This window comes from Lissotriton vulgaris, chromosome 7 (assembly GCF_964263255.1).
Source record: "Lissotriton vulgaris chromosome 7, aLisVul1.2, whole genome shotgun sequence".
Taxonomy (NCBI): Eukaryota; Metazoa; Chordata; class Amphibia; order Caudata; family Salamandridae; genus Lissotriton; species Lissotriton vulgaris.
Window position 1 is genome coordinate 1,659,392,228 of NC_141695.1, and position 24,206 is coordinate 1,659,416,433.

At 47.0% G+C, this 24,206-nt stretch overlaps 1 protein-coding gene across 1 annotated transcript in view; it reads right to left on the reverse strand.

The window, feature by feature from the left end:
* SYCP2 (synaptonemal complex protein 2) overlaps positions 1–24,206 on the reverse strand; it is a 3,993,018-nt gene that overhangs the window by 1,053,413 nt on the left and 2,915,399 nt on the right. Inside the window, exon 36 of the mRNA XM_086932653.1 lies at positions 1,590–1,778. Within this exon, the coding sequence (XP_086788779.1) occupies positions 1,590–1,778 (189 nt within the window). The remainder of the gene's footprint in view (positions 1–1,589; positions 1,779–24,206) is intronic.

Below are 24,206 nucleotides of genomic sequence, written 5' to 3' on the forward strand. Positions count from 1 at the left end.
AACGCTAGCAAAAAGGTTTTCAGAACTAGTCTGCAGTCTGGAATGAATATTTATAGGCTGAGGACTCTGCAGGAACATTGTTTATCCACCAGAATTACTGTTACTGATGATAAGTAACTTATTCTTCTACTGTAGACTTGGACACGATGGGACAGTATGTACTTAGGATATTATAGGAATCTGGGAAGATGTATCCATCAGAAATGTGTCTTTGACATTTCCTTTGATTTTTAAATAATGAAGACTTAAGAGGGAACACAGTGTAAAAAATACTGTTAAGGTTCACAAAAGGTTGAAAAAATCTATTTAAAAAAATGGTAACTTTAGATCCCTCTTAAATGACATATGGAAAAAAGAACTTATGTCGCTGCTTCTGTGTAGAGCCTTATATCTGACCCACTACTGTACTTCAGTAGGATCTGCGAATCGGCATTTGAATTTTTCAGCACCACCTGAAGCTGGTGATCTGATATTGCTAAAAAAATATCTGGATGCAGTCTGGCACAGAGAAGGGATTCAAGTAAGGAATATGCCGAATGAGTATCCACTAAAATAATATATTTTTAAACATTGTTTTAAAACAGATCATTGTAGACCCTTACTAATTATTCTAGTGGTTATTATGCTTAAGATGATATGAGGAAGAATATAGGGCCAGGTTTAGCCCTGGTGGAGGGAGTATTGTCGGTCCGGGTGGTGGGACACTTAACAACCACCACCCCCTGACAGAAGGTAGTCTGCCCTATTTAGAGATGCACGGACGCTCACCAGTCATCTCTGTACGCTGATAGAAATTGCTGTCATGGCGGTTCCCTTGACGGTATAAAAAGTTTAGTGGATGACTGGCATCGTTTTTGATGACTGTCCACCAAACTTTTAACGCTTTTGTTTTTGATAAACAAACTCCCAAACCAGGAGTTTATTGTTGAATAACGACAACTAATGACACCCACATCCTGGGATTAGGGGGGGGGGGGTCATATATTTTTGTTCTGTCCCTCACTTCCAGGTTGCTCCTGGTGGTGCCAGAGAGAAAACAAACATTACACCATTCACTCTTAATAGAATGCATGGTGCAATGACGTAGCTCATACACCCCCTACTTCATGGAGCCGTCAGAGATATTTTTCCATTGATTGAGCCAACAGGACTATGTTTACAGAAAACAGACGGCCCATCCATCTCTAAATAACGTGGGCGGACCGTCATTTTAACATTTTGTATTTGCATTTGCGTACCCTGTCTGGCAAACTCTAAATCAACCCCTTAGTTTTACAAGTGTTATTCAAGGTTTTGCTAGCAGTATGTTTATTAGCATACAATCTTAGACAAAAAACAAGAAGTGGCCTACACTTAAGTATTGATTTTTACAGCAGTATTGCATATAATCGTTTTACCTTGGCTTTTTAAACCAATATTATAAAATGCTCCCTTATATACTGTATCATGACTTCTGATCCATAAATTAGCAATCAGTCTCAACTTTAAATTATTGTAAATGTTTATATTTTAATGGATTGTGCCATAAAGTGTTCAACAGATTTGTTTGTGATAAAGTATGCATTATTCCTGGTAGCCAAATAATATACCTGTCTCCTGCTTTTCACATTGGCACCTAGATTCTTGGGATCAGATTCAATTGGTTCTTTCCCTGAAAGATAACAGCTTGTATCCAGAGGAGCATCCTGTTTTTCTTCAGACACAAAATGAGGGATATTGATGTCAGTGTCTACTCCACTTGCCACATATTCGTCCAAGGTTGGAAGTGTGAGAGTAGTCTAAAAAAAAACAAAAAAAATATATAATAATTTTGACAATAAAAGTATCAATTGAATAATGTAAAGTGGATCTCTAATAATAAAAGGAGACAAGTGGCTTGTTAAGTCACCAGCAACAGAACAAGATAATGGAAGACTTCTTTGATTCATATTTTTTTCACTTATTTTACACTGCAATTAATAAGATAACTAAAGTGCTTCCGAAAATGTAGTTAAAAGGGCAACCAGTACCTGGAAGATAACATTTTTGGAACATTACTGTGCAGAAGTGACCACATTTCGAGTATTGTTGTAGGGTAAGAGAATATCACTGGCATTTCCATGGGTACTTTTCATGTATTCATTTTTGGTCTATAAAGAGCTTTCAATGTTTTTAACAGCCTCATTTAAGAAAAAAGTAAATGTACACACATATATACACACATACATATGGGCACCTCCAATTGGTCTCTTCATTTGACAATCACATTTTGCTTCTGACCATCACAGTATACAGCTTGAGGCAATAGGCAGTCAATTTCAGTCATTGGCTCTCTTACATTGTGAGTGAAAGCATGTTGCTTTTCCACATCTGCTCATCCACCTAAAAAGAAGTACACTTGAGTGCCAGGGCTGAGGGGCAAAACGTATACTTTGCCAAATGCTGTTATCTATCTATCTATCTATCTATCTATCTATCTATCTATCTATCTATCTATCTATCTATCTATCTATCTATCTATCTATCTATCTATCTATCTATCTATCTATCTATCTATCTATCTATCTATCTATCTATCTATCTATAAATATATGTATGCATATGTATGTGTGTGTGTGTGTGTTTTTAAATGTGTGTATATATATTTAGTCACACTTGTGTGTTTAAACTGCCAGGTGGCAATTCAAAACCAATAGAATCTTTTGTTTGTGCTAATAAGAATCATATTTTCCTGTGATATACATTAAAATGAAAATGGATTCTAAATACACATTTCTGATATGAACCTGTTTTACTAAATATATATCTATACTACTATTATAAAGAGAGAACATACACCTTTGAGCCAGGTAAACTCGGGAACCACAGCGCCAATCCACACGCCCGATACATTGTAGAAATTGTCAGGGTGTGCAGATGGACATAGGCTATAAAAAATGAAAAATAAACGTAAATTTAAAAATATAACTTTTAAAAAAAAGTAGTGCTCTGAAAGTAGCGCCGGGCACGACGCTGCGCTGGCCGTGACGTAGCGCTGGCCGCGACGTGCGTGATGATGAGGAGGAGCGGCGGACATGGAGCGGCGGTGAAGTGAGGAGCGCGGGGAGAAGCAGAGGCTCAGGTGCGTCATGAAGCGGCGGACATGGAGCGGCGGTGAAGTGAGGAGCACGGGAAGGAGCGGCAGCTCAGGTGAGTTAAAGGCACATTGGAGTCACGGCGGGAGGGAGTCGGGGCGGGAGGGGGGCGGGAGCAGGTGTGCACAGAGGGACGGGTGGGAGGAGTCAGGGCGGGAGGAGTCAGGGCGGGAGGGGGTCGGGGCGGGAGGGGGTCGGAGCGGGAGCGGGTGTGCACAGAGGGACGGGCGGGAGCCCTTAGTGCACGCAAGCATCAAATGCTGCCCCCAGTCCCTTTCTGCCCCAGGCAACGCAGGGGCGGGCTGCTAGCAATATATACATATATATATTTAATTTAATATATTTATTGCAGCCTCTCTGTTTAGGCGGCATGTTTTTATCTTGCTATTTGGGTAGTAGGCTTGCAATACAAAATAATAACCATTACACCATTTTGCTATGACTGTACTGCTTGGCTTTGACAATTCTTGTTAATTTCACTTGCCTAAAGTAGCAGCAGACATGTTTCCTTCTGGCTACTTCAAGTTAAGAGAGTGCTTTATATTTAGGAGAAATGCAAAGTGATTTTCTTACAAACAAATTTTCAGACTCATTTGCAGTTGTGGCACCAGTACACTGAAGAAGTCTACACCTTATTATTTGAAAAGAGTGCACATTCCCTGAGATCTGGCTGCCATCAAACCTCAATTAACACGATTGTACCAAATCCAAATTAAGGTAAGGAAACATAAATGTTAAAATAGCATTTCCTTTTTAAGCAAAAGTCTTCCATGAATCATAAGCTGATGGTCAGCAGTCATTCTACAATCAGTTCATCGAAATTAATGAAAAGCCCGAACTCAAGAAATTTTCAACTTCTTTATTTATTCCATTTCCGAAACACTTCAGTGGCCCAGCTAACGTGTTTTGTCCCTACCACAGGACTTCATCAGGACAGTAAATACTATTTTATGGTTAAAAGAGTGGGCATGTAGTACCGCCTACAACAGTTTGAATGTGAATGTACACCATAGGAATGTTTGAAGCTTTGTTCTCTCATCGAAATCTCAAGAGTAATTATTGCACTGATGAAGTCCCAGGTTAGGGACGAAAAGCGGTGGCTGGATCCAGAAGATTTTTCGAGCAGTACTCCTACGCGCTGGTAGGTGGCATCAATCGGCTCCTCTTCCCTCGTCGGCATTATCTGTGCCGGAGTGACATCGCCATAACTATATAGGCACCTTCCAGGCGCGAAGATGTCAGTTAATTTTTCACAACTTTCCACACCAGAAATGCGGAACCATGAAGTATGCTGACACTGGTGTGTCCAAAGTTGTGGCCTGAAAGGGATCAGCCCTGACTTTAGAAACTGTCCAGAGAGCAGGATGGGTGGGTCGGTAAGGACTCTGCGGCTAGATTTAGTCATTACCAGACAAGGTATTACAGAAGGTAAGCAACGTATTCATCTGATAGAGACTTCTAGACGCAGATTCCTTATCTTTGAATAGATACTCAAGAGACACCATCCACAGAGGAGGGTCTGTGGACAAATTCAAACTTAGGAAGCCCTGCTGCATCGAATGGGCGAAGTGCCCATCCCTACAAACCTGAGTGGTCCAGGCAATAATGTTTAGTAAATGTCTGCAGGGATGTCTACGTTGCTGTCAGGGACATATACAGGACCGGAGCTCCACATAATAACTCAGTGGTCGCAGCTTTAGCTCTGGTGGAATGATCTCATAGGCCTTCAGGAGGGTGCTTCTTTGACAGTGCTTAGCAGATCTTGATGCAGAGTACAACCCATTGAGAGATGGTGCATTTCTGCACCACCTGGCCTTTCTTTGTGCCAACATACCCCACAAAGAGTTGGTCGTTGTGAGGGATCCCCTCCCCGACACAGCGGGCCGCCCGACCAATCCAACATGGCGGCCGTGATGTGCTCGGGCGGAAGCCGAGGCAGCACTCTAGCAGACGTCAAAGACGTCAAGGAGACCGAACAAATCAGGGACGACCCAAGGGAGACCTTGGGAAAGAAAAAGGTAGGCCCAGGACGATCAGGGAGAAGGACGCAATGGAGAGAGAGGAAGAGGCGGAGGAGAGAGAGGAAGACGTGGAAGGGAGAGAAAAAGGAGCGAAGGCGAGTAAAAAGGCGAAGGCGAGAGGAGCAGAAGCGGGATAGAGCGAGGAGGAAGAAGCATTTGGACGACCGCTCTGGGAGCAAAGCTATAGATATTTCTTTTGTGGTTACAATAAAATACTCCCTCCTTTAACTATCCCCTTGAGAGTTTTTTTCCTGGAGGTTCTTTTGGGAGTTACATTTGGGTGTCAAATTTACAAAGCGGGTGACCTCAATACCTGGCGATATCACAGTAGTGGTGTCAGAAGTGGGATTTTGGTGTCTGGTAAAATGACACGACCCCTCACAATGGATGCAATGATGACCCAATTAGCTGAGGGTCAACGCCACTTGCAATTGGTGGTTGAGGAACAGTCAAAGGTTGCCCAAAGGGATCGCAAGGCCTTTCAGACCGCACTAAAAGAACAGGCTACCCTCATGGCCACTAACCAACAAGTGCAGGACACAGCCATTTTGCGCCTCACTGACGCCATTACAAATGCCCGAGTACACCCAACTGTCCCCAGTACAGTCTTGCAGAAGTATCAGGAAGGGGACGACCGGATTTCTTTTTTGTAAACTTCAAGAGAGAGGCCACTACAGAGGGGTGGCCTCAGGAAAAGTGGGGACATTACATTGCACCCCTACTTTCTGGCGAATTGTAAGCAGCCTTCCAAGCCGTTAATCCTGACTGGACTACCCCTTATACCGAGGTCAAACGAGCCATATTAGAGAGACTGGGGTGCGACCACGAATATTATCGAGTCCGTTTTCGCAAGGAAAAATGGACAACTGGGGACAACCCAAGGGCCCACTACTACAGAATAAGAGACCTAGGAAATAGGTGGCTCCAACCCTCTACTGCATCTATGGATGACGTGACTGAAAAGATATACCTTGAGCAATATTTAGAGGCTCTCCCTTCCCAGACCAGGGCATGGGTTAAACAACATCCTCATCTCACTGTAACAGTAGCTGTAGACCTAGCAGTGAGCCTATCACCGATCCCTCGATTTCAAAACACAACCTCAGCGATCTGGAGTTCTGGACTTTTTGGTTCCGTCCAGAGGTGTCAGGGAACAACACCCAAAGACCCCGGAGTTCCACCTGCCTTGGTGCACAAATGAACAGAAACACGGGCTTCTCGATGGTGGCGTCAAAGACCAAAGGTTTATTACTGCAGGGACACAGAAGTCACAGAAACTACGCATGGGCAGTAACTAGGAGCCTGTTCAAATTGTACAAAGAGGGTTGCTCCTTATATACTAAATTTTGGCCTTCAGGCGAATTCTTCACATGTTAGTACATTCCCAAACCTTTGTGTCCTAAACAATAAATATTTGGTGTACACAGGAATCGTCGACAATATCTGATGTCAAAACATTACGAACGAGGGGTTCCCACTTTTCCATCATAATCTCATGTCAACTTTTCATTCAAGACCCGGACCGCCTCATCGTAAATTTCGTTACCTCCCCCTAATAAAGGCCCAGAAGGAAAGGAGCAGAGCCAGGTGCAGAAGATAGAAAAGCAGGATAAGGGATGTTTGTAGGTTGTAAATGGGCAAGGCTACCGGCTTCGGCCGCCTAATCGTGATCAGGACAATGGACACGAAGACCAGTTTAGCAGGACTGGCCTCGGGCAGAGGAGGCAGCCTTTGTCGAGTCATGCAGCTACAGCGTGATCTGGTTTAAGGTGCACGTGTCATGAAAGAGGTGAATCTCCGGCTAAGGCTACGTGTCCTTAATCGAAATGAAGTGATCAGAGGTTATTGCGTATGTGAGGGCAAGAAACACAAAATGGCGGCCATGATCTAAGATGGATGCCGTGGGTAGATCAGAAATGTGTTTATAAAAGAAGTGCTCTTGCTCGTAGCGTAGCGAAAACACCAGGATATGCTAAATGGATCATTTGCGGTTCGCTGATACCAATATTATGTATTTCCGACAATATTGAAAACACGGGTTCAAATCGTCACGGAACCTCAGACCCTCCTTTTGCCCTTACATAGGCAATTAATTAATCTATGTCAGAATCTAATTCTATGCTCATTAGGTCAGTGACATGCTGTTGTATCATCATCCTTTCTCGTGCCTTTTCTCCAAACGCAGGTGGTTTTCTAAGACAAGTTGCAGCACAAAGACTACACAGAGCAGGACCACACTGGATAATCAGGCAACATGAGAACAGGAATACTAAGATGACACCAATGACCATTAGAACCTTCCATCCCCACGCTGAGATCAGAGTCCAAAACCACTCCATGAAGGACCAGTTTCCCTTGTCTACGTGAATAGAGTCGGAAATCTTGTGTAGCTTAGAGATCGCCTCAAAGACTGTTGGAGCATTATTAGGAATAAAGACACAGCAGCTCGATTGGATCATTCTGCATACCCCACCTCGATCTGCAAGGATAACGTCTAGAACCATACGGTTCTGCAACGTCATGAGTCTATCCGCCTGAAGCTCAGCTGTCAAATTGCTAAGGGCACCAGCAGTTTCGGTAATAGTAGATTCAACTACCCGTGTTAGCTGACGTATGTTTCTACTATTGGCCATAGGCCCCCAGAACGGAAGGAAGCCTTTGAAGAAGTCTCCAGCTTCCTGACCAGCAGTATCTTCCTTGCTGAAGACACCTCTCGCTACTCTGGTTCTGTGGTAATCAGATGAAGCAGTGTATGTCGGAGGCAACAGTCGAGCAATATAGCATGATCCTGAAAAGTCGGCAGGCAACCATGTATAAGCTCTATCTCGACAGATGAAGTAGGTACCCCTAGCAGTAAGAAAGGCAGGGGAAGAGTTAGCCGGAAACACATAAGTCTCTACACACTCACTCCTCCCTAGCTGAGCTCTCGGATTTCTCCCATTCCCTTGCAAACAGACCTGACCTCGGTGAGGTACAACCCAGATTGGAGTTGAGCTTTTACGCTTGCTTTCTCCTAAACTAAGGCGATACTCTGAAGTATTCCAACTTAAATACACTCGCAATTCGTCTCTAGGGTATGATGGAGTATTATTGACGTCCTTGATCATGTCAATAATTCCCTGGACTAAAGCTTTGTTGGCAGAGTTATATTTAGTGGAACGTGGTGGACGTGGAGGATAAGTTTCAAGGGCATAAGCAAAGATGGTTTGAAGGGCCTGAAATGATCCATTATAGCTGAAAGGCAAAACCAGATAAGGAATACCTTTATCCATAGTGTGGGGTATCAAGCCACACACCCAGCAGTCTGTAGTGTTAACTACCAGTTGGTGTTGGTGCAAGAGCTGTACAAAAGTGTTGTTAATGAATTCTGAGCGTCGGGCTTGCTCATGTTCGGGAAACGAATGAAAAGAGTGTATAGAAGAAACAGTAGAAATAACAGGATCAAAAGGAGGTACTGTAGTAACTGGCACAAAAATCTAATTTATACTGAAAACGATTCCACCCACCAACGTTATCAAAACAATCAAGAATGTAATGGCACATTGCATCAAAAAGCATTTGCTGTGAAGGATTCTGCAAAGTCTGTTTCTGCGAACATAAATCACATTTTCTCGTTGCAGCGCAGGAAGCTCCATCTTCTACAATCCGCTCGCGACCACTGATGATGTGTACGTAGATGAAAATGCCTCTATCAGCCCTGGGAGTTCCCAGAACCAACAGAAAGATCGACCTTGTGTCAGACCCCTGCAGATTCAACTAGGCACACAGCCACGACCCTACGGCTACCCAGACGGCAAGGCAATTTTAAAACAACAAAATAATAGCAAACTTCCTGGCTGAAGGCAAAAGTTCAAAATTTCAAAATATCACAATAGGCAGTTGCCTGCTTTATTTGTCCATTTTACGGTTTCGTAAATTATATCTTTGCTTCGCAGGTACTGTCTGATCGGCAAATAGCGTTTCACTGGTGGCTGTTGCAGTGTTCAAGTTCGCAGATGACAGAGTTTTTTCTGATGCAGGGGACAAATGTTCAGAGTTCAGAGGAGTCTTTTCTGAAGGAGAGTCAGAGCTTGGAGTGTCAGTGATCAATTCGGCATCGCTGAAAGGGATGAATTTTGGCGTGCTTTCAAATTCGGAGGAACCAATTCCCTTCTTCACCCAGTCGTCGTAAGGAAGTGGCAAAGGTACACGCTTTACATGGGATGCATGCACCCAATGCTTGCGACCAGCCACACGAACTGCTGTTCTTGTTACCAGCAGGACCTGGAAGGGGCCGACGAATCTCGGCTGAAGGTTCTTCGTCCTCGCGAAATTCCTGATAACCACAAGATCTCCTGGTTTCAGCTGATGCCCTGGACTCTCCGGAGGCTTTGGTAAAGCATCGAAAACCTGTTGGTGAATAAGACTCAATTTAGCAGTCAAGTCGTAAAGGTAGTCTATCAACATAGGATATTCTAGAGAACAAAACTCCTTAGGCCTCGGCACACCCCAAATATTTGCCGGACGGCCAAACACTATCTCATAAGGGCTAAGCCCCACTCTAGAATGTACAGTTGCTCTCATTGATAACAAAGCCAAAGGAAGTGCGTCTGGCCAGGCTAAACCTGTGGATGCTTGTATTTTAGCTAGTTTCAGCTTAAGGGTGCCATTGTAACCCTCCACTAAACCAGCAGACTGGGGATGGTTCGCACTGTGGAACTTTTGTTTCAGACCTAGGCCTGCACACACACTCTGCATAACTTTCCCTATAAACTCACTTCCGTTATCTGACCATACAATCCGTGGCATACCGAATCTAGGGAAATATTCTTTGAGAAGAATCTTGGCAGTTGATAGGGCAGTATTGTCTTTTAGTGGATATGCTTCAATCCACCTGGAAAAAACACAAACTACCACCAGGACATATTTCAAATTATTACAGCGATCCATGTGAATGAAGTCTAACTGAATCACTTCAAAGGGGCAGGAAGGAGGAGCGAAGTGACCAGCTGGAGTTGGAGTTCCCTTGCCAGGATTATGCATCAGGCATACCATACAATTTTTCACCACTCTCTCTGCACACTTACTGATCCCATCATTCTTCCAGACCGGAGCCAACATTTTACAGATTCCTTTAGAACTTATATGTGCTACTCCATGTGCCATCGTCACCACTGCAAGCACATACGCATCAGGCAACATCCAACGCTGCTGTTCTGTCAAATCAATCCAACACCCATTCCAATCCAACTTGCCCATACTTTCTTTCCATACACGTTTTTCCTCCTCAGTTGCTTCTTTCTGAATCTCTTTCACACTTTCCATAGTATCCTCACACATTCCAGACTCAGCAATCCATCTTGCAGACGTAGCAACATACATTCTGCTCATCGTGTCTCTAGCTGTCTGTTTAGCAGTTTCATCAGCAAAAGCATTCCCGCGACCAACATCATCCGTGATTGCTTTATGAGCACTGCACTTTACAATCGCAACTTCAGTCGGCAAGGTTAGAGATTCCAATAAGTCGTTAACTAGCTGACCATGTTGAATCTTAGTCCCATGGGACGTAATGAAACCTCTTTCTCTCCACAAACGGCCAAAACTATGGGCCACGCCAAATGCGTACTGACTATCTGTAAAGACATTCACTCTCTTTCCCTTAGCTAAAACACACGCTCTTGTTAGAGCTATTAATTCTGCAGCTTGGGCAGAATTCTGACTCACTCTTGCAGTCTCCACAATTGTCTTCAAAGTCGTTACTGCGTAAGCAGCAGTCACATCACCATTCTCCAATTTAAAACATGACCCGTCCACATACAGCGTGCCATCTGGATTGGATAACAGAGTATCCTTTAAGTCAATGCGTCCTTTTGTCTCTTCCTCCGTTTTAAAACAACAATCATGTGGTTCGGAATCACTCGACTCTTGATCAGTCGGCAACAGCGTTGCTGGATTCAATACATTACATCTTTTGATCTGAATATGACTCGCTAGTAATGTTAGCTCATAACCAGATAGTCTCGCACTGGTAAGGTGTTGTGTCTTCGTTCGATTCATGAGTGTATCCACCGCATGAGGAACCATGACCACTAGCATGTTGTTCATCACCAAACCAGCAGATTGTCGAATGGAAGCCGCAGCTGCCTCTGTAGCTCTCAAACAACTAGGCAACGCTCTAGCTACCGGATCTAATGTTGATGAAAAATACGCACAAGGGCGTTGTTTATCACCAAACTTCTGTGTCAGAACACTCAACGCACAACCTTCTCTCTCATGAACATAGAGCGTGAATGGCTTACTGTAATCAGGTGTACCCAATACAGGAGCTGAACACAATGCTTTTCGTAATTCAGTAAAACTCTCCTGACATTCATCAGACCATGGCACCGGACTCGGAACATTTTTCCCAGTCAAAGCTACCAATGGTTTTGCTAAAAGAGAAAAATTTGGGATCCACTGCCTACAGTAAGAGGTAATACCTAGAAAGGCACGTACTTCTCAAAATTAGACAAATGATGCAATAACGAAATCGTAGCTGCTTTGCAAGTTTCCTTGTCATCGGCAGCCACTAGAAGATCGTCTACATACTGTACTAGAGCAGAACGTGGAGGAAGGACAAAGGAGTCTAACTGGCTTTTTAATGCTTGACTGTAAATAGATGGGCTCTCACAATAGCCTTGTGGAGCGCGTTTAAATCTGAAACTTCGACCTCCTAGACAGAAGCCGAAAATATCTCTGCTTTCCTCGGCTATCGGAATGCTGAAAAAGGCATTCTTCAAGTCGATGACTGAGAACCAAGTGGCTGTAGCAGGAATTAATGTTAGTGACCCTCTTTCTTACAGTACGCACATTGGTTCCACTGATATTGAGGTCTAGGTGTACTATAATCTGTCCTTTGATACGAACCCTGTTGCGTATTAGTCTGATTCATGCGAGGCGGATACGCCTGTTGCAAAAGAACTTTAGTCTTTAAGTCTTTCGTTTTCTTGTCTGATTTCTCCTTTTCCTCTTTATCCCTATTTTCGTAATACTGTGCAGTTGCAAGTATTTGCGCAGTTGTGGAAACAGCCCACGCACTCTCTGAATCCTTTAATTTATTGCATAATTCAGGTAACAAATTATGCACAAATTTATCGACAAACAGTCTCTGTCCTCCTTCTGTGCTCATGTCCTGACCACTATGATCTACAAAAGTCTCTTCGAACCTCGTGAAAAAGTCGGAGACACTTTCGTCTTTCTTCTGCCTGCATGCGGATAACTTGTCCCAATTAACACGCAATGCGGGCATCAGAGTCTTCATTAGATCAATTATCCTACCTGGAAGATTAGCAATTAAGGGTTCAGGTTTTGCACCACCTGTTTGCTGACCATCCGCTGCAGTGATAGCTGCCCAATCACCACCGAAGGCAACTTGATGATCCTCTCTACGAATTTTAGCCCACACTGGTTGCGGAACTACATTGCCAAATAACATATCGATGTCTGCTAAGTTCATTATACAAGCCTCAACTGTCTGTGTTAATTCCTTATAGTATCCAGCAGGATTCTTACGCGGATCTGGCAAGGCCTGCTTCACTGCTAATACTTCAGCTCGTTTCCACGGAATTTGTATCCACACCCTTTGGAATTGCGCTGGAGCAGCTACAATACCATTGTTATGATCAGCTTGCACAGCTTCGCGCCAAATTGGAGGAACCTCCCTCATTGGATATTGGCGACTTAATTTCATTTTGCCTTTCTCTAGATCTCTCGGTGAACGAAGTGATGGGTCATTCCTATAACTTAAAATCAATTCCATCGCTTCTCCTATATTATCACCCACTATCATTCCAGCAGCAAACTCTTTCTGAACCTTAATTAAGTCTTCTAAATTTGATTCAACATCGTCTTCTTCCATCTCCTCACGTAACAACGAGCACATCTCGTCAAAGACATACCGTTGCGTTGGTTCTTTCCACTGCATAAATGTTTCTAGCACGTCTCTCGTACTATATCTCCTACTCTACGAAATCCATCTGAGAGCCGTGGAATCTAAAATTCCCCGTTCCTCAGTACTTGGAAGCTGACTACGTCTCTGAACAGAGTCGGAAGTAGGAGTCTTGATTAAGGTTTTATAGAAAGGAGACAGCATACTAGACACAGAATCAGTGATTCTCCGACGAACAGAAAGTGGAGTCAACACACTCGCAGATGTAGAAAACACAGTAGAGGTAGGAACAGATAATGGAACAGTAGGAGTATCGAGAAAAATAGTTTGTGGAACAGTAGATGCGAGCCAGACAGATACAGGTATAGAAGTCGGCAACCCAGGAAGAGGAGGAGCCGTAGGAACATTTACATTGACCACAGGAGGTACGGGAACCTGATTCTGAGGGACAGGAGCAGGAACACCAGGTTGTCCAGCAACCGGCAATTGAACATTTGGCACAAATTGGGCCGTAGCACCTTGTGCACACGGTGGAGGTGACCGTAACAAATAAGATAGCAGAGGATCGTTTTCAGAATCCTCCAGTATCTTAGCTGTTTTCGATGGCAAGGCAGGATAGCACTTGTCAATCGCTAAATTGTGCTCTCTAATGGCCACCTCTATGGCTTTCTCACACTCGTTATCCTGCAACTGCTTAGTTGCTTGTTCTAGAGTCAACTCTTCTTTCTCTTTCTGTTCTTTCTTTAACCTTTTCATTTCTCTCTGTTTGGATTCTTTTCGCCAGTAACGGAAAGAATCAAACATTGCCGGCCAGGCTTTCTTCCTAAACAATTTCGCTTCTAAATTGTCAAGAATTTCGGGTTCAAAACTACCATGCAGTGGCCAACTAAGGACACCATCTTTCTCAGTGTATCGGACCCATACCTCATTATAAGATATAGGACCCACACCATGTTTACAATACAAGTCATATAGGGGAGTCCCAATCGGAGGAACCAGACATGAGTCCTCCAATCGTGAGTCACTGTTGCAACCGAAACACGACAACATACAGTTTCTCCGACTTACCATTTTTCAGTCCGGAACACAAAACAAACAAAACACGAAACAGATATGTGCACTTGAACCAAGAACTTAGGCCTACCAAAACGAACTGATGTATCGATACCCAAACTAAACCAAATAGATTATCGTAACCAGAACAACCAGTGATAATCTTACGAGACCAAACCAAACCAAGAACCAAAAAGGATTTTAACAACCCTCACAAAGTAACTAGCTAGCAACCACTAAATACTTAACTGAGGCACTGAAGACGTCACCAAGGAGAAACCCGTCACGTTTCGCTGTACTAAGGACTGCACCTCGGGTCCAAGACAGGGCGACGGTCAAGGCAACGGCCCACTGCAGCCGTCTTGAACGGGAACCCTCGTGGAAGAGAACTTCGGGCCACTTTTGCGATATACCGGGATCGATGAAGTGGGGCGCCTCCCTCAGGAATCTTCACACGAAGCTTCTCGAACTCTTCAGGCTTTTGGACCGGTACCGAATGACGTCGCCCCACGGGGGCGCCAATTGGAGTTCTGGACTTTTTGGTTCCGTCCAGAGGTGTCAGGGAACAACACCCAAAGACCCCGGAGTTCCACCTGCCTTGGTGCACAAATGAACAGAAACACGGGCTTCTCGATGGTGGCGTCAAAGACCAAAGGTTTATTACTGCAGGGACACAGAAGTCACAGAAACTACGCATGGGCAGTAACTAGGAGCCTGTTCAAATTGTACAAAGAGGGTTGCTCCTTATATACTAAATTTTGGCCTTCAGGCGAATTCTTCACATGTTAGTACATTCCCAAACCTTTGTGTCCTAAACAATAAATATTTGGTGTACACAGGAATCGTCGACAATATCTGATGTCAAAACATTACGAACGAGGGGTTCCCACTTTTCCATCATAATCTCATGTCAACTTTTCATTCAAGACCCGGACCGCCTCATCGTAAATTTCGTTACCTCCCCCTAATAAAGGCCCAGAAGGAAAGGAGCAGAGCCAGGTGCAGAAGATAGAAAAGCAGGATAGGGGATGTTTGTAGGTTGTAAATGGGCAAGGCTACCGGCTTCGGCCGCCTAATCGTGATCAGGACAATGGACACGAAGACCAGTTTAGCAGGACTGGCCTCGGGCAGAGGAGGCAGCCTTTGTCGAGTCATGCAGCTACAGCGTGATCTGGTTTAAGGTGCACGTGTCATGAAAGAGGTGAATCTCCGGCTAAGGCTACGTGTCCTTAATCGAAATGAAGTGATCAGAGGTTATTGCGTATGTGAGGGCAAGAAACACAAAATGGCGGCCATGATCTAAGATGGATGCCGTGGGTAGATCAGAAATGTGTTTATAAAAGAAGTGCTCTTGCTCGTAGCGTAGCGAAAACACCAGGATATGCTAAATGGATCATTTGCGGTTCGCTGATACCAATATTATGTATTTCCGACAATATTGAAAACACGGGTTCAAATCGTCACGGAACCTCAGATCCCCCCCAAATCTCTTGCGACCCCAAGCAAAACTAACCCCGGACAGTAGACCCCTCCCTTCCTTCATAAGACCCAAACAACCTGCAGTACGTCAGCCACTACAGGGACCCCAGTGCTTCCACTGTGCTGAGTGGGGGCACATAGCCAGAAACTGTCCATCTCGGCCCCCTCCTCAAGAACCAATGGATGTAGGGTACACCCGAGGACGGATATATAGCAGAAGAACCCCCTCAAAAATAAAAAATAAAGATATTGGTAAATGGAAGGCCGGTAACGTCTTTTCTAGACACAGGGTGTCACCACACAGTGATTAGCAAGGAACTACTACCCGACACCCACATATCAGAGAAGGAACACATACAGGTCACATGTGTACATGGGGAGAAAAAGATATACCCACTGGTTGAGGCTTTATTGACTATAGATGGGGAACCACTTTTGTGAAAAGTAGGGGTTATACCCTCCCTCCCGAGACTGTACTCTTAGGGACAGACCTACACTGTTTCCATGACTACCTGTCATCCTATTCTCCCCCTTCAGCTGTAACAGGGTGGTTGGGTAGTGCACCATTTGCCCATGTCCCGTTAGAAGGAGCCTCATATAAAAAAAACAAAATCACGCAGGGAAAAGAGAGCAGACAAACAAAGATACCATCAATCCTGTGATGTACTGTCCGTTCCTGTTCCTGTTTCCCCAGAAGAACCCCAGACACCGAGTCAGAACCTTCGTGCAGCCCAGCGGATGACACAATCCTACAACATGCCTGGAACCAAGCACAAGAGAATGACCCAAGGAAGTAGGCCCTCTTTTTTTTATTAAAAGGGGGCTGTTATATAGGGTGACGAGAGAAAAAGGGCATACTAAAGAACAAATATTAGTACCCCAGGCTTTCCAGGAATACATAATGAACTTCACACATAACCAGGCAGGTGGTGGGGGGGCGTGGTTTAGGCGCCGACCGGGATGGCCGTGTGAGCCTGCAGCTCCGCGCCGAGTCCCGCCAAATATCCTGAAATTCTGCCCTTTAGTGCCCTTGGAGGCACGCACGTGCTAGATGAGGTGCTGTTAGGTCGGAGAGGAGAGTTTGGACTCCAGCGGGACCTTCATTATGGCGAGCGGACCGGACCTCGGAGATCAGAGGCGCCGGACTGCAGACAAAGGGAAAATGGCGGCGCGCGGAGCTCGGAGGCACTGAGAGCTGTGTCCTTGCTCTGCGCTGCATCATCGGAGGCTGCCTAGCGGAGTGAAAGGAGCGGGGACCGGCCGGGGGCTAAATGCGGTGAGGAACAGCGGGACTATTGGCACCCCACGACACGGGAGCGCGGCGCCCCTCCCCCTCCCGTTTCCTCGCTCCCCGACGAGAGGGCTCGGAAGACAACGGGCTGCTCCGGGGCAGAGACATAGGCGTCTGGTGGTGGCTTCTTGCCCAAGGGGCCGGTGGGGCTGCACTGCAGGGGGCCTGCCACGGAGAGATCAGCTGCCAGAGGGTGAGGAGCAGCGAAGGGGTGGCGGCCTGCGCAACGGCAGCGAGAGAGTGCCTGGACCTAGGCCCTTCCGGTCCTTGTGCCCCCACAAGAGCGACTGGAGCTGGTGGGATCATCCTGGGTGCCCATTTGGAGCCCGCGTGGTGCGGAGACTGGGCGAGCGTGGTGGGAGAGCCGAGACGGCGGCCCTGGTGCCTGCGGGGTGCTGGCTGGAGCAGCGGGCGTGATCGGCCCTGGATATGCCCGACCGCCCTTCTGGCGGAGTATTGAGGGTTTACTATCCTGGACGTGCGGAGCGCTGGTGGCCCCAGGCGACACCCGGCCATAACCCAGCGAGAATGGGCTGTGAGCAGAAGGACGCTTAAGAGTGCTGTGGGGGCATGATGGGGCCGTGATTTTGGTTGCCCAACACTGTATACTTCGTGCTCAAGTGACCAGAGAGGGGCTGCGGGACCAAAGGACCTGTGCTGTGAATGCGGTGACCTGGTGTGGCCCTCAACAGCGGCCGGAGTGCTCCGCGTATCGCGCCCAAGATGGCTGCTCAGGGCGATGCCCCGAATGCGCAACAGGGGCGAGGAGATGCGATCGCTCTGGCCCAGGAAGGCGGTAATCCAGCCCCACAGGAAGCCTCACTGCAAGAACAAAGGCTGAACCAGCGCCTTGACACCATCCTGGAGGCGATCACTGCGACAAAGGAATCGATGCACCAGGATATTGCCCAGGTAGCTACGGGACTGGGACTACTGAAGGCGGACCACGCCAAACTCTCGGATAGAGTGAAAACGAATGAACAACTGCTCCAGGAACTGAAACCGGCAGTGGTGACTGCAGAACATAAATTGACGAATATTCTCGACCGTCTGGCGATTCTGGAGCGACGAGCGGAGGATGCAGAAAGTCGCAACCGGAGGAATAACGTGAGGGTAGTAGGCCTTCCAGAAAAAATTGAAAAAGGGGACGCTGTGTCCTACATGGAGAACTGGTTCAAGACAGTGGTGGTGCCGGAGGGGTTGTCTCCCTTCTTCTCCCTGGAAAGAGCGCACAGGGTTCCCGCCAGACCGCCCCTGGAGGGCCGACCACCTCGGCCGATGGTGGTCAAATTGCTGCACTATAAGGACCGTGACCTGTTGATACAGAGGGCACGATCCCAGGGCCCCTTCCAAGTGGACAACAGCAAGGTCACAGTCTTTCCGGACTACACTCAGGAAGTTCAGAGAAGTAGAGCATCCTTTTTGTCAGTGAAAAAGGAACTGAGAGAGGAAGGGATCCAATACTCTTTGCTCTTTCCTGCGAAACTGAGAGTGATCATTGACGATAGGACACACTTCTTTCTGACTCCTGATGAGGCTTGGTCATGGCTTGAACTGTATCGTGCAGGGACTGATCGTGCACACAAAAGCGGGAGGGAGCGGCCTAAACCGGTACGGATCAGAAAATCACAGCCTATCCGCTCCCGGAACAAGCTTAAAAAGGCCGAGCAAGAGGCGCAAATGGCAGCGGACAGGAGGGGAGCGCTGGCTGCGACGGCGAGCATCACAGGGTCACAACAGGAGAGGACATCTGGAGGGTCGGAATCGGAGGAGGAGGGGGAGAAGTCCGGAGGCGACGACTCAGAAGCGGGGAGTGTAAGGGGACCGGTGGTCACACCGCAAACCTCGGATGGTGTGTTCAATGAGTGAGGCTTGAGAACGCTAGACAATCCTGAGGTATCTACTGGTACAGACTCTCCGGACATTTATTGGACTACCAGGTATGGGGCTGCACAAGCAGTATGGGACCATGGGCGTAGCTTTGGGGCTCCGCCTACCCCTGGTCGGCACTCCATCGACCTCTCGAGGCCCTTAAGCCTTCTGTGGTGGCGACCACAGGTTAGAACAATGTGTGGGGTGTTGCTGGTTTGGAACGGGGCTGAAGCTGGGTTATTAGGTCCTGTCCTGGGGAGAGGGGTTTGGGGTGTTGTTTGGGATGTTTTGAAGGGGGTATACAACTGCTGCAGTGCGGGGAAGAATTGTTGCCTAGTGCCATTGAGCGGAACGGTACATCATGGGGACATTACCTAATTTGAAATGTATCACATGGAATGTCCGAGGACTACGTACAATGGTGAAACGTCATAAGGTGCATGCCTACTTAGTGAGGCGGGGTGTACAGATAGCAATGCTTCAGCAAACCCATTTATCCAAGAAAGAGTGCGGGGCATTACAGAAGAGGTGGTAGGGCAGGTTTTTGGCATGACATACTCAGCTTTCGCCAGAGGGGTGCTGATTTGGATAAGAGTGGGCACGCCGTTCCAAATGACGAGTCAGCGAATTGATCCTGAGGGCAGATATGTAGCGGTTGAGGGGCGACTTTGTGGCAGAGAGGTGGTCCTGTGCAATATATATGCCCCCAATTCTGATCAGGCCCACTTCTTTGAGGGATTATCAAGCTCGCTGGCCTACTTCTTGGCGGGCCCTCTCTTGCTAGCAGGAGATTTTAATTCAATCACAGATGTGCAGCTGGATAGGTCGCATCCGCCATTGGTTGATTCCCCGGTGCGCAGGCTAGCGACCCACAGGAAGGAATGGCAGGAGAGGTGGGGATTGATAGATGTGTGGAGGGAACAGCATCCTGAGATCAGGGATTACTCCTACTTTTCCACACTTCATGACTTACATGTTAGACTGGATTCTGTGCTGTGCAGTGGCCCCCTTGCGGCGGTAGTAACTCAGTCTGAATATTTAGCCAGGACCATTTCGGATCATAACCCTTTATTGATATCACTGCAATGGCAGCAGGCGAGATCGGCGGTTCCATCATGGCGGCTGCGGCCTGATACACTGGGAGATCTGGTGTTTTGCGACACGGTTCGACAGGGCATTGACTGTTATTTTGAGGAGAATGGAGGCTCGGCCTCGACCAGATCAGTGGAGTGGGATGCGATGAAAGTGGTGGTGAGAGGGATATGCATGGGCAGATTTTCGAATGAGAGACAAACAGTTTTGAACGATCTTGCGAGGGCAGAGGAGGTGTTGAGAGAGCTGGAACAACGAAGGCCTGAGAGGCCGGACTTGCAGGAACAATTGATGCGGGCTAAGGAAGAGGTGGCGACTGTGACGGAGCGGCTGCGGTGCTATGATTATAAGTCGTATGTTACTAAGGTGCATGAGGAACGTGATAAAGTGGGTACGCTCTTGGCCAAACTAGCTGATCCAGAGCCTAGGGGGTGCCTGGTCATGAGTATACAAAAGGAAGATGGGGAAGTGGTCTATTCTCAATCAGCAGTACTGGCGCGATTTCAATCCTATTACACGGGCCTGTATGAAAGCCACCTAGAGGCAGAGGTCTCGGAGATAGGCGAATACCTGGATCCGATTCCGCTGCCGGTGTTGGATAGCGAGGAGGCGAAAGAACTGGGGGGTCCCATAACATTGACAGAGATAAGAGGGGCGATTAAACATATGGCACGAAATAAAACCCCAGGGGTGGACGGGCTACCGGTAGAATTTTATGCCAAATTTGTTGATATCTTAGCGCCTAGATTGCTGGTGGTGTACTCGGAAGCGAAGAGGATGGGGTGTTTGCCTGAATCAATGAGGGAGGCACTGGTGGTACCGCTGCTGAAGCCGGGCAGAGATGCATTGGACGTGACATCTTATCGCCCATTATCTATGTTGACAGTGGATTACAAGATTTTGAGTCACATCCTAGCCGCCAGGTTGCTGCCGCACATGACCACATTGGTACATAGGGATCAGGCGGGATTTATCCTGACTAGGAACACTTCGATGAACATACGTCGTCTGATCCGCATCATGGATGGTGCTGGGGCGTCGGATCTTGACCCTGTGGTATTGGCGGTTGATATAGAAAAGGCTTTCGATAGCCTTGAGTGGGAATATCTGGATGGAGTATTGCTGAAATTTGGGGTAGGTGAAGGCTTTCGGAGATGGACATGGGTGCTTTATTCGTCAGCGAAGGCGCGAGTACGGCTGGGGCCTATTGTGTCTTCAGCCTACCCAGTGTGTAGGGGGACGAGGCAGGGCTGCTCATTATCCCCTCTGCTGTTCGCGTTAGCGGTGGAGCCATTGGCAGCGCAGGCACGGTCGGGCACCATGTACAATGGGATAGCGCAGGGGCCGGAATCACACTACATATCGCTGCATGCCGATGACTTGCTATTGTATCTAGCAGACCCAGTGCAATCGCTGGAGGGAGCAGTGGATATGCTGGGTAGATTTGGGCAACTATCAGGCCTCAGGGTGAACTGGACCAAGACCTGTGTATTTCCTTTGCGGAAAGGTGCGCCCAGTCCGCCGCTGACGAGAGAGGTGGTGTGGGAGTCCTTCTGCTTCACCTACCTGGGGGTGCGCATTTATCATGAGGCTGTGGGCCTGTGGAAGGGAACATGGGGCGGTGTATTCGTGGGCTGAAGGGCTGCATGGAATTTTGGGCCTCCCTTTCGTTGTCAGTATTAGGACGAGTGGCATTGTTGAAGATGGTGGCACTCCCGCGGCTGCTCTACTATTTCCGGACGCTACCGATATGGATCCCGCAGCGGATTTTTAAAGATCTGAAGACACTGGTGATTGGCTTCCTTTGGGGACATGGGCGGCGCAGGGTGGCATTGGGCACCCTGACTAGACCTAAGTCTGAGGAGGGGGTGGCCGTTCCTGACTTTGAATTATACTACCTAGCGGCACAACTTCAGATATTGACGCAAAATGTTGCCAGAGAATTCAGGGGCCCTGAGCATGACCGGGGGCTAGGCATCCAGAGGTGTGTATTGTCATACATAATAATGCAACAGAAACTTGACGTGAGAGAGCTTACGATCGAAGAAAGAACGCTTAAACTATGTTGGCATAGGAGCTTAAAAAGAGCAAAAAGAGACCGCCCATATGCGCCGGAGATACCGCTGGGAATGCTGACCGCGCTGCCTTATGGGGGCGATTGGTCCCAACTATTGGCATGGGAGGAGCTGGGCCTGCAGGTAGTGGGGGATCTGTATGTTGATGGAACATTGGCCCCCTATCAGACTGAAGTATTCCGTGGTTCCCAAGGCCTACACGCTCCAGAGATTACCCACTTACACAAGAACTGTTGGCACGGAAACTGTAAAATGCAAAGAACAAGTTTATTAAAACCCCATGGGGTGGTGGTACACTCAAACAGCACCCTTCGGTAATGCAAGAGGTATCACACCGAACACCGGTGTGACCCTGTTTATATACATTTTTGGGGCAATAAAAGATAGGCGGCATAAGTTAAGACACAGTTTTAGAGACATATATGGTCATGTTTTGGGATACTGCCAGCTCATTGGAGAGTTTCAAACCCACTGGTCAGTTAGCGGCACATTCCTGAAGGTTTACGGGTCAGTGAGAACTGCGCATGTGTGGCTTGACCAGTACTAAAAATAGCCTGTTGCTGGGCAGATGAGAGTGGTCAGTGGAACGGACAAAGGACTAAAGGGCACGTCGGCCACGAGGCCGCTCATGGTCTAAGATGGCCGCTGCAACATTCAAGATGGCGTTTATCGTATATAGCCAAGTTAAGGAGGACAACGTGTAGGTTCAGCTAATCGCTAATCCGAACGGGCCAATTACGACAGACGACCCTTTTAGCGTTTAGCTGAATCTACCTCATAATGAACATAGTCTGGATGTTCGTCCTCGATGTCTATTAACATAATTTGTGTCACCTCTTTGTGTAGCATTATTTTGTCATGGGCAAGAGCTCGCCTCGATGGTAAGCAAGCTGATAGACACATTGAACATAAGGCAGGGCCACATTGGATACACAAGCATATAAAGAACATTGCTCCCACAAGTATACAGAGAATTGTCAACAGTTTCCAGCCCCAAGTTGCAATCATGGACCAGAACCATCCTGACAGTGTCCAAGTTCCATTGTCCGGGTGTATTTCGGCAGCTATTTTATGCAGCTTGGAAATCGCATCATACACAGATGGAGAATTATCAGGTACGTAAACACAACAGCTGCTTCCGATGATTCTACATGCCCCCCCACGATCAGCCAAAACAACGTCCAGCACCATCCGGTTTTGGAGGGTGACAATTCTGGAAATCTGCAGTTCTTCGGTAATATTCCCCAGGGCAATAGCAGTGTCATTCGCAACAGCCTCGACAACGCGAGTCAGCCGTCTGATTTTCCGGCTGTTCAATGCAGCCCCCACAAAGGAGAATAGTCCCAGATTGAAATCCACATACTGTTGTAATGCAGTGTCCGTTTGATCAATGTCCTCTAGGGCAACAGTTCGCTTAACTCTGTTCAAAACAAAATCGTGGTACAGAGTGTAGTCGTTGTGGTACATCGGAGGGGCAATGAATACAGGAGGTAGCACAAACGATACATAACATGTGCCCAACCACCCCACTGGAAGCTGATGGTACCCCTTCGTTCCACAGATGAAGTAGGTGTTTCGAGATGCAACAAATGAAATGCCATTCGGGCTATCAAACGTGAGAGTAATATTACATTCGCTTTTCCCCACTGCAATCATGCCCTTGTTTCGGATACATAAATCGGCTTTTGTGGCAATGACATTTATGACATGAGCACTGGATACATTCACATTTCGCTGATTGCTATATATTCGTGGAGCAGATACATTATCAGGCCTGTATTCTTCCCACTCAAAACGTGTACCCTCAGCCCGGGGAAACCCATCCTTGTCATGGGAACATACTTTATTCAAACGGAAAAGCACCCCCCCTTTTGTTGGCCATCTCAAAGTAAAGAGGAGGGTGTACCAGGCATTGCATGACCCATTGTGCGAAAACGGGAGTGGAATAAGTGGGGTGCCCCCCCTCTTCTGGTGCCCAGGCAACATTCCACACACCCAGCAATTAGAGATATTGGTCATATTATGCGTGTGGTGAAGAATCTGAATGAAGCTGTTATTTAAGTACGTTTGACGATGGCGTTCTTCATGGAATGGCAATGTAAAATGGAAATGTTCAGACGGTGCCGGGGTAGTCGGCAGCAAATGTTCACGTACAGGCACCACAAGTTCGACTACCCAGGCTATAACAGCTATCACCACAATAGTTAGAACAAAGAGGAAGGCACCCAATATTTTCTTGTCACGAGATGCCGTTGATGCCATAGTTCAAGAAAGTTTGTACAGAGTCTCAAGTAGCACGAATTG